The sequence below is a fragment of the Chiloscyllium plagiosum genome, chromosome 6 (assembly GCF_004010195.1).
Source record: "Chiloscyllium plagiosum isolate BGI_BamShark_2017 chromosome 6, ASM401019v2, whole genome shotgun sequence".
Classification (NCBI taxonomy): domain Eukaryota; kingdom Metazoa; phylum Chordata; class Chondrichthyes; order Orectolobiformes; family Hemiscylliidae; genus Chiloscyllium; species Chiloscyllium plagiosum.
The window spans coordinates 103,577,446-103,588,226 of record NC_057715.1 but is presented as its reverse complement, the minus strand read 5'-3'; the positions used below and the strand labels follow the sequence as shown (position 1 = coordinate 103,588,226).

The following is a 10,781-nucleotide window of genomic DNA, read 5'->3' as shown; positions in this document are numbered from 1 at the left end:
TTGAAAGTGGAGTCGCAGGTAGATAGGATAGTGAAGGCGGCGCTTGGTATGCTTTCCTTTATTGGTCAGAGTATTGAGTACAGGAGTTGGGAGGTCATGTTGCAGCTGTACAGGACAGTGGTTAGGCCACTGTTGGAATATTGCGTGCAATTCTAGTCTCCTTCCTATCGCAAAAATGTTGTGAAACTTGAAAGGGTTCAGAAAAGATTAACAAGGATGTTGCCAGGGTTGAGGGATTTGACCTACAGGGAGAGGCTGAACAGGCTGGGGCTGTTTTCCCTGGAGTGTCGGAGGCTGAGGAGTGACTTACAAAATTGTGAGGGGCATGGCTATCTGGATCCAGAATTGGCTGGCTGACAGAAGGCAGAGAGCGATTGTATATGGAAAGTATTCTGCCTGGAGGACATTGTTGAGTGGGGTCCCGCAAGGCTCCGTACTTGGGCCTGTGCTCTTTGTAGTTTTTATAAATGACTTGGATGAGGAGGTTGAGGGGTGGGTTAGTAAATTTGCAGATGACACAAAGGTTGGAGGTGTCGTCGATAGTATAGAGCGCTACTGCAGGCTGCAGTGTGACATAGACAGGATGCAGGGCTGGGCTGAGAAATGGCAGATGGCATTCAACCTGGATAAATGCAAAGTGATGCATTTTGGAAGGCTGAACTCGAATGCTGAATATAGGATTAAAGACCGGATTCTTGGCAGTGTGGAGGAACAGAGGGATCTGGGTGTGCAAGTACATAGATCCCTCAAAGTTGCAACCCAAGTGGATAGGGCTGTTAAGAAAGCATATGGTGTTTTGGCTTTCATCAACAGGGGGATAGAGTTTAAGAGCCATGAGGTTTTTCTGCAGCTCTACAAGTCCCTGGTGAGGTCACACTTGGAATATTGTGTCCAATTCTGGTCGTCCTACTATAGGAAGGTTACAGAGGCTTTGGAGAGGGTGCAAAGAAGGTTTACCAGGATGCTGCCTGGACTGGAGGGCTTGTCTTATGAAGAAAGGTTGAATAGGCTCGGACTTTTCTCTCTGGAGAGAAGGAGGAAGAGAGGAGACCTGATCGAGGTGTACAAAATAATGAGAGGAATAGATAGTCAATAGCCTGGGACTTTTCCCGAGGGCAGGATTGACTGATACAAGAAGTCATAGTTTGAAGATATTAGGAGGAAGGTATAAAAGAGACGTCAGAGGTAGGTGTTTTACACAGAGAGTTGTGAATGCATGGAATGCGTTACCAGCGGTGGTGATGGAAACAGAATCATTGGGGACATTTAAGCTACTGCTGGAGATGCACATGGATAACAGTGAGTTGAGGGGTGTGTAGGTTGTTACTACATTTTACATTAGGATTAAATCTCGGCACAACACCGTGGGCCAAGGGGCCTGTTCTGTGCTGTACTTTTCTATGTTCTGTGAATAGGATAAATAGGCAAAGTCTTTTTTCTGGGGTGGGGAGTCCAGAACTAGAGGGCATAGGTTTAGGGTGAGAGGGGAAAGACATAAAAGAGACTGAAGGGGCAACTACTTCACACACAGGATGGTACGTGTATGGAATGAACTGCCAGAGGAAGTAGTGGAGGCTGGTACAATTGCAACATTTAAAAGGCATCTGGATGGGTATATGAATAGGAAGGGTTTGGAAGGATATGGGCCGGGTGCTGGCAGGTGGGACTAGATGGGGTTGGGATATCTGATCGGCATGGACCGGTTGGACCGAAGGGTCTGTTTCCTTGCTGTATATCTCTATGACTCTTAATGAGGCAGAGAGCACAATGGCAGGGAGGTGATGTTGAACTCTCCTAAGATACTTGTTAGGGCTACAGCTGGAGTATGGAGTTGTGTGTATTGTGGATGCGATAAAGCAAGAACAATGTGAATACATTAGTGAGAGTGCCGAAAAAATTTACAAGAATGGTGCTCGGCATGAGAAACTTAGGAGGACAGATTGAAGAATTTGGGATGACTTCCTTGGAGAGGAGATGATAGAGGGGTAATTTGGTAGAAGTTTTCAAATTCTTGAATGACTGAATTGAGGAAACAGGGAGAAGCTGTTCCCACCTGTGAAAGAAACAAAAATGAAGCCACCTGAATTTAATGTGATGTGTAAATAAAACAAGAGTGATATGAGAAAAAGGTTTTTCACATGGTCATTAGTTAGTGAGAAAATGTGCAGGAAGCAGGTTCAATTGAGGCATCGACAGCATTGGATGATTAGTTTGATAGAAACGCATGTGAGCAGATGAGAAAAGGGCAGGAGATTGACTCTAGGTAATGGAAATGGTGGGGGCATGATGAGCTGAATGGCATTCTGCACTGCAATAAATCTAAGTTTGTAAAGATCATTGTATTGACAGCCCATATAGTTCAACTAGTTCCAATTTAACATATGAAATTTGAAGGTAAGAATAAATATGTTTAAGATAAATACATCACTGAAAGTTTCAGATGTCAGCAGTTCATCGATAACTTTACAGAATTATTCATGTTGAGGTTTTTATGAGCAATAATTCCCTGTTAGCTGAGACTTGAGCCCACCAGTTTCATCCCTGAGCTTTCACAGTGGAAAATGGAAAACTGTCCTTTACCATTTCTCAAATATATTCCATTTCAGGTTTGTTCCTGAGATGAAAGACCAGAGACACAAAAAACACATGTAGACAGCTTTGAATAAATATATCCTAGCAAAGCAGAGTTTGTCTTAATTGTAATTGGTGTTAGTTAGGTCAATATTTTGCTTTGCCATTAAGGAAAAAAAAGCTTAAACAAGGAAACCATGCTTTCAGTTTTAAACACTCCTTGACAGTGTTTGAAATTCAATGAAAAAAATTAGCATCTTGAAAAATGTAAACTAAAATTTATCACTCCTTGAACCTTTTATTAAATGCTCTTGACCAATTGTTTTAATTAGCCTGCTATTACTGTGGCTCAAACTGCTCCATTGACAATAATGAAGACTAATGTATACTTGTATACTTGATGAGTTTGGAATAAGATATGTAATCTGGTGACGTGGAGTAACAAGAAAGCGTGATCTTTTAGACATTGTTGAATTCTCCTCGTCCCAGATGATTCGAATATGTATCGATATAGTATATTCCGAAGGGAGGGTAAGTGAGAATTATGGATAGATTTTAGATATTCAGGAGAGTAATTTGTATTTATTGTAGTAACCTTCAATTCCATTCCAGCCAGATTTTAAAAAGTATATCAAACGTTTGAATCTGGAAATGAAATCGTATTTCCCAGTTTGCAGATGACAAAATTAGGTGGAAGTGAGAGCTGTGAGGAAGATGCAAAGAGACTTCAAAGATATTTAGAGAGGCTGACTGAGTGGGCAAAAATAAGTCAGATTGAATGTACTCTGGACTCATGTGAGTTTCTTAGGCACTCGAAGTTTGACACTCTTCAGGACAAAGCTGCCTGCTTGATTGACATTGCATCCACCATTGCTGCTGAGTTGCTGCAGTTTTTGCTGTCTATAGGTTTCACAGCAGAAATTTACCAAAGATCCTTTCAAACGCACAGTTGCTTCCATTTAGAAGGGCAAGGGCAACAGCTAAATGGTAGTACCACAACTTTTGTTCCGCTTCAAGCCCCTCACCATCCTGACTTGGCAATATATCGTCATTCCTTCACTTGCTGGATTAAAATCCTGGAATTCCCTCCCTAAGGACATTGTAGGTCTACCGACTGCATGTTGATTTCAGCGGTTCAAGAAGACAGCTCACTACCACCTTCTCAAGTGCTACTCAGGACAGTCAATAAATGTTGCCTAACCAAGGACTGCCACATCACACAAGTGAATTAAAAATAAAAGCAGAATTACTGGGATTTTCGTAAATAGTGAGAAGCTAGAAAGTGTTGGGACTTCAAAGAGATTTGGATGTCCTTGTTCATGAGTCATTAAAAATTAACATCTACATATGGCAAGAGATTAAGAGTAGAAATAGTGTGCAGCCTTTAATAAAAGTAATTTGAATATAGTAGGGAAATATGTTTTGCTTGACTTTTAATTAAAATTTCACCATCTGTCATGGTGGGATGAAAATCCACACCCCAAGAACATTATCCTCGGCTCTCGATTACTCGTCCAATGGCATTAAGATTCTGCCACTACTTCCACTACTCTGGAAGATTTGGGCCTTGTTGAAAATGAGACAGGTTGCTCGCCAAGAATCCTAAGCACTGACCTTGTGGTAGCATTGTTTGTATGACTGGTGCAGTTCAGTTTCCAGCCAGTGGTGAACCTGAGATGTTGATTGTGTATTAATTCAGCAATCAGAATGCCCCTGAATGTCAAGGAGCAATGTTGGATTCTTTCTTGTTGGAGATAATGATTGCCCAGCACTTGTGTGGCACAAATATTACATGTCACTTGTCAGCCCAACTATAAATGTTATCTGGATCTTCCTGCATATGGACACGTGTCGTAATTATCTGATTAGTGACAGAGATTAGTTTTTAGTTCAGGATTTATTAATTGAATTTAAATTCCACCAGCTATCCTGGTGGGCTTTTGAACCCAAGTCCTGAGAAATTAGTCTTGGACATTACAGCAATGCCATTGCCTAACTCATCATTTGTAACAGCAACTGGTAGAGGCAGTTATACTGATTTCTGCCAGTCACCTATCCCAGGTACCACTATCATTAACTTTGCTTAAACTGAAGGACTGAATCCAAGATCTTCCTGGTCTCCAATATTTGTTTAAACTATAGAAGAGCTTCATTTTATGTTTTTGTTTTATTTAGAATGCATTTGCACCGTGTGCCATGATGTAATAACACTTGTGTTGCTTTCAGTGACATATTGCGTCTTTAATTATTATTCCTTTTCTCACAGGTTTGTGCGTACTGTGCTGCCCTTCTCTCAAGAGTTTCAAAGAGATAAACAACCGAATGCACAGCCTCAGTATTTATATGGAACTAAGGTTAGTGCATTCTACATCGTTTTATTTTAATTGTTTTCATTTTGGAGAGACTGAATAAAACCACACTTGAACACTGATTAAAAGTTGAAGGAACCTGTCTTTTTTAATCAGCTGAATGTTATTTGACCAGGTAAAAGGAGTTTCTTCCATTTTGAGGAGATATCAACAAACCAAGTGTGGCTTCGATCTCTCAATGAGCGTTCTCTGTAATGAACAGAGTACCTAAAATATAATTGTGAAAATCAGTGTGTTGAACAAAATACATGAAACAGTTATCAAAGTTGTAGTAGCACATCTCTATAGCTATTCCCACAGTAGACTGGGAATATATTTTATTTCTTAAATTGTATATTGTATGGTGAATCTTTCAGGTGAATCTCATTGAGCATTAAATGAACCTTAATACAACTGTCTTCACTTCTTCCTCACTGTTAGTGTTACTTTTCTCAGTCTTTCACTTTTTTCTATTTTGTTTTCTTTTTCTCTTTCTCTGTCAATATTTCTGGCTTTGTTTGACTTTCTCTCATTCCTTATATGTATATAATCTCTCCGCTAGCTTGTTTTTCTTGCACAGTGTTTTTACTTTCCTTTCTTGCTGTATTTCTGTGAATATTCCACTCCTTTTCCTTTTCCCTCATCTTCTGTAAAAGCATGTTTACTGGATACTGCTTTCCAAACCACTCCAAAAGTGATTGTGTGCCTTACACTGTGGGGCGGGGGTGATACATCTGACTGCTGCATTGGTGTGTTTAACCTAGCAGTCAGAACTCATGTTGGAAGGAAGAAAAAGTTAAGTTTAGACATATAGGCAATAGCAGTGTAGTTGAGTGTATATTACTAGGTCTTAATTGTCTGATGTGCTGTCTATGTTTGTCACAGGCCAAAGTCTATTCTGTATTTAAATAATAAACTTGCATTTACATAGTAACTTCCGTGGACATGCTAAAATAAGGGTTTATTACATTAATTATTTTTTGGATCTAGTCAGTGATGTTCCTTAGGCAGGTGCAAGATAGTCCAATTTCCACAGTCTTAAAACATATTCAGCATCAGAACCAGTAACCTCATTTGATGGTGTTGCATGACAAATGAGTGACAGCCAGGGGATTTTATATATCATCATGCAACCTTCCATCTACATAACATAATGGATATGCAGCAAAATCGTTGCATATGGGAATGAGGTAGTTCCATATGATGTACTTTTGTTAATGGCTGATGAGACCAATCTAAGAGAAACAGGATTTGTGGCAATTGGTGTGTATGAAGTGCTGATCAGGTGTCATTGTGGGCTGTGATTTCAGTAATTACATCTACTGCAAAGCCACTAATCATTCTGGTGTTGCACACTGGCCCAGAGGTGATGTTATTATGTCCCCCAGCCACTGACATTTTCTCAAATACAGTGATCAATGTTTTCATGCTGTGCTGGCAAACATCCTTAAAGCAAATCTGATTGTGTCCTACTGGAATTCAGGCTGAGTCCCACTGCTTTCAGAAAATCCTTTGGAATGCATCTTCCTCCCATCTTGTGATTGTCTAAACTAGCAAAATCCTTTCCGTATAATGTCAGTCAATATGCGGTATGTCTGAATAGAGCGCAGCCCTGATATTAACCCACATTTATGTTCTCAAGATGTGGAGTGGATCTTGAACATTTGACCTTCTGACTCAGAGGTGAGTGCTGTTGTATTAGGATACAACTATATTTACATTGGATTTATGCAAGCTGTTGCAGTTTTGGAGGAACAAAGTTCAGGACGTAAGACAATTCTGTATGGGGCCAGAGTATGTAAGGTCAGAATCTGTATACAACCAGAAGTTAGGATAACTTAAGGCTGGAACTGTACCCGCGAAAGAATACAATAGTTCAAATAAAGCTCTAAGTTTGTATGTTCTTTAAATTTCCTTGTCCTAGAACTTTAAATATTTTAAAGACATTATTGACTTTCTAGTTGGATTGGGAAAATAGTTCCAAGCAATATCATGCATTCCTATCACTGTGCTTTTTACTCAGTATGAAGTCCCAAAGAATTTCCGAGCAGTTACTATTGTGTCTCCTAAGCTCTGCTAATTGTAGCAATTTGTAAAAGCAGATTGCAAGTGGATATAGAATGCTGGAAATTTACAAATGGAACATAGGCAGGAAAGCCCAGGTAAACACTGAAGGCATGAATAAGCTAATCGAGTCCAGGCTTCAAGAATTAGCTAGTCAAGTTGAATAGAGGAAAGTTGTAACTGGGTTTAAAGAGACAAAATGGTAGGATTATGGTTAACTAATGTGATTGACTGCCTTTTAAAGTGATCAGTGAGCCACTCAGTCATATCAAACACCTATAGGAGTCAAATAGAAATTCACCTAGATAGGCCACCTTGCACCAGCCTAGACATTGTAAATTACAAAGATACACCATGCCCAATTTGCCTTGGAAAATCCTCTTCACTAACTTCTGGAGATGTTTAAAATAACAACTTAGCTATGATATTCTGTCTTTCAGGTCATTATTTCCAAGTTGAAATAAGAACCAATTCTGGGTTAGTGACTTGTTTTGCTGTTTCATTTATGTAGTGCTTTTAATTTAGTAAAATACCCTGTGGTACTTAACAGAAACTTTATGAAACAAGATTTGATACTGAGACAAAGAAATGTTAAGCCAATGATCAAAGCCTTTTCAATTAGTTAGGGTTTAAGGGATGACTTACTGCGTGAGAGGGATCCAGGAAGGAAATTTAAGAAAACCACTTATGGGGTTGAAGTTACAGATGCCAATAATGGAGTGAATAAAACAAAAAGTTTAAAAAAAAACCTGCAGATAATGGAAATAAAGAATGAAATAATTTAATGCCGAGTGTATTCATTTGGCCTGTTTGCATTTGTGGAGAAAGAAACGGAATTATTATTTCAGGTTGATGACCTTTCATCAAAAAAGGATGCAAAAGAGGCCAATTTTGGAGTATTGTAGGATAAAAGAAGGCCACAGAATTGGGTTGATTGATGCTAAGTCCATGAAGAGATTTAGAAACAAGGATGAGAATTTTAAAATGCTCGGCTCAGAGCAGATTACAGAACAACCTCGATTATCCGAATTTTGGATTATCCAAACAAGATTTCAAGGTCCCATAAAAACTGCATTTGGCAGCTCGGCATTTAGTTAAGTGGCGTTATGGCGTACATTGCCAGATAACAGAGGCATGTTCGGATAACCTGCACTCATAAATTACCATTTGTTTATGATCAGGTCAGTTGTCTGAACAATCAGTTATCTGAACAAAATCCCCCCCGCCCGCCCGCCCTGTCTCATTCACATAATTGAGACTTTTCTGTACTTGGTCTAAGTATCTATAATGTATGATATAATATTGAGTTCATTCTTAGTTCCTCGTCTCTTTTGTTTTTGTGCTGTGCTTACTTTTACCTCTGCAGTTTATGTTGAAAGAAGGTAGATTGCATTTTTTAATAAGATGATTCAGCTGCAGTAATTATTATTGTATTCAGCAATTCCTTTGTGTGGCGCTCCCACAGAAGAGGAATGAATTTAGGCTGAATTTAGTCAGCAGGCTTGAATTGATGAGATGTGGTTAATGAAACACCTATTGAGCTGCAAATTGGACTGCTGGGAATTGCAACCATTTTCTGGAAATCACAACTTGTAAATGCATTATTTAAAAAAAGGAATGAAAAGTATTATAGTTTTTGTTACTGTTACTTATTGCAAATATATTTGCAGAATCTCCAAGAATAAAAACTCATTGTTGAATGACAGAAAATAAAGAAACTTTCTATTATTAAAAATGCTTGATGGTATTTTAGCATGGTTCTACGTTTGTGAAAAAAGACTTCCAGTTGGAGGAAAGTGATTCAGCTGCTGATTAATCCGTACGCTACACTCCTGCCACGTCCAGTTGTGAATGGTGGTCAGTTAAACAGCTAACAGGAAGTGGAGGCTTTACAAATATCCCCATCCTCAATAATAGGGAAGTTCAGCACTTCACTGCCAAATTTAAATTAGTTTCATGCTGGAATTAAAAAAAAAAGCAAGTATGGTAATTATGCAACAATCAAATCGACATAAAAACCCAGCTACATGTAATTCACTCGTGCATCTACCATCCTTAACATGGTCTAGCTTGTATGTGATTCCAGAACAATGGCAAAGTGGTTGACTCGAGGGAAGTTGGGAGATGGGCAATAAATACTTACCTTGCCAACTGCACCCATATCCCTTACAAGGGAAAACATTTTATGGGCACAGGAAGGGAATTCAGTTCAAGGATCCGAACCTTCAATTTGAGACATTGGAAAATCTGGAACCAAATATTGAAGAAAATATAGTAATTATGGATGAGTGGGAAAATGAACTGCTGCATTTTGAATGAACTGATATTTATGTCACATTGACAATGGTAGTATAGCTGGGGAGCATTATAACAGTTGAATTGGTAGGTGATAAAGGAAGCCTTCTTTGTGATGCTGCCAATTGAGTAAATCAAATAGGATGCCTGATTGTGAAAATTTGGTTCAGTCCAGCGGTAGCTGACAAAGGGGTGGAAGATGTACCCATGTATTTGGTTGTCATGGCTTACAATTTGAGGAACAGAATGAACAACGTTAAATATTTGATAGTTGAATATTGAAAAGACACAAGCTCACAAATCTTGGAGTAAATTTGGGAGCTAATTCTTGGTTACTGCAAAAGCGTACACAGCAGTTACTTCATACTTCGGTTCCCTGAAAACGCATATGAAAAGTTTATATACATTTTCGCTGCCTAATAATTCATGTGAGTTTATGCTTTTCTTGCTTTCAGCTTTATTTTTGCCAATGTGAGGTTTTGAATTTTGATCAGGTATTAAATGCTCGTCCACCCAACAAAGGTCACATCCCATGAGCGAATTAAAGAATAAGAGAGTAGATAACGTAGCCTTTCCCATTGACACTTTCAGGTAGTTACAAGGCATGGTAGGAGGACATAATGATCATAATTAAGGGAAAAAGATTTCAAATGATTTTGTTGATTACCAGTGAAAACATTTAAAAATAATTGACAAATTAACTAGACAGAAGAGGAGAATATTTTTCTTATGCATTGAATTAGTGTTTTTCTGTCTCACCACTGATGCTGCCAGACCTGACAAGTTTCTCTAGCAGGTCAGGCAGCATCCAAGGAACAGGAGAATCGACGTTTCGGGCATAAGCCCTTCCTGAAGAAGGGCTTATGCCCGAAACGTCGATTCTCCTATTCCTTGGATGCTGCCTGACCTGCTGCGCTTTTCCAGCAACACATTTTCAGCTCTGATCTCCAGCATCTGCAGCCCTCACTTTCTCTCAAAGTTTCTCTAGCACTTTGTTTTTATTTCACATTCCCAGCACCTCACTATTCTACTTGTATTTGAAACCATAGAAGAGATTTGACAGATACAGTTTAAAAAAAAACTTGGGTCTAAGCAGAGTTAATAGAGCCAACTATTCCCTTACACAGGCATCAAGAATTCGTGGAGACTTATTTAAGGGAATCGGCAAAATAACTAAAGGTGAAATAAGAAAGCAGTTTTTTTTAGTGCAGCAATAATTCAGTTAAGATCTGAAATGCACTGCTTGAATATGTGGAAGGCAGATTGAATTATGGTTTTAAAGAGGGAATTGAGTTGACACCTGAAGGTAAAAGAAAGTGTTGGGTTTTTGGGGAAAAAGCAGAGTTGAACGATCAGCTCAATTACCTTCGCGGAGAGGCGGAGAGATTGACTGCCTGAATTTCCTCCTCTTGTGCTGTAACCATCCCACGATTTTATTAATTTATTAGTTAATTATTTTATTAATAGTAATTTTCCACAAATATGAAGGAATGCATTGCCTGA

At 38.9% G+C, this 10,781-nt stretch overlaps 1 protein-coding gene across 2 annotated transcripts in view; it reads left to right on the top strand.

Annotated features, from left to right (window-relative positions):
* Window positions 1-10,781, top strand: part of cyfip1 (cytoplasmic FMR1 interacting protein 1) — a 189,334-nt gene that overhangs the window by 104,847 nt on the left and 73,706 nt on the right. For both annotated transcript variants that reach the window (XM_043692305.1, XM_043692304.1), the window contains exon 23: window positions 4,838-4,925. In XM_043692305.1, the coding sequence (XP_043548240.1) occupies window positions 4,838-4,925 (88 nt within the window). The remainder of the gene's footprint in view (window positions 1-4,837; window positions 4,926-10,781) is intronic.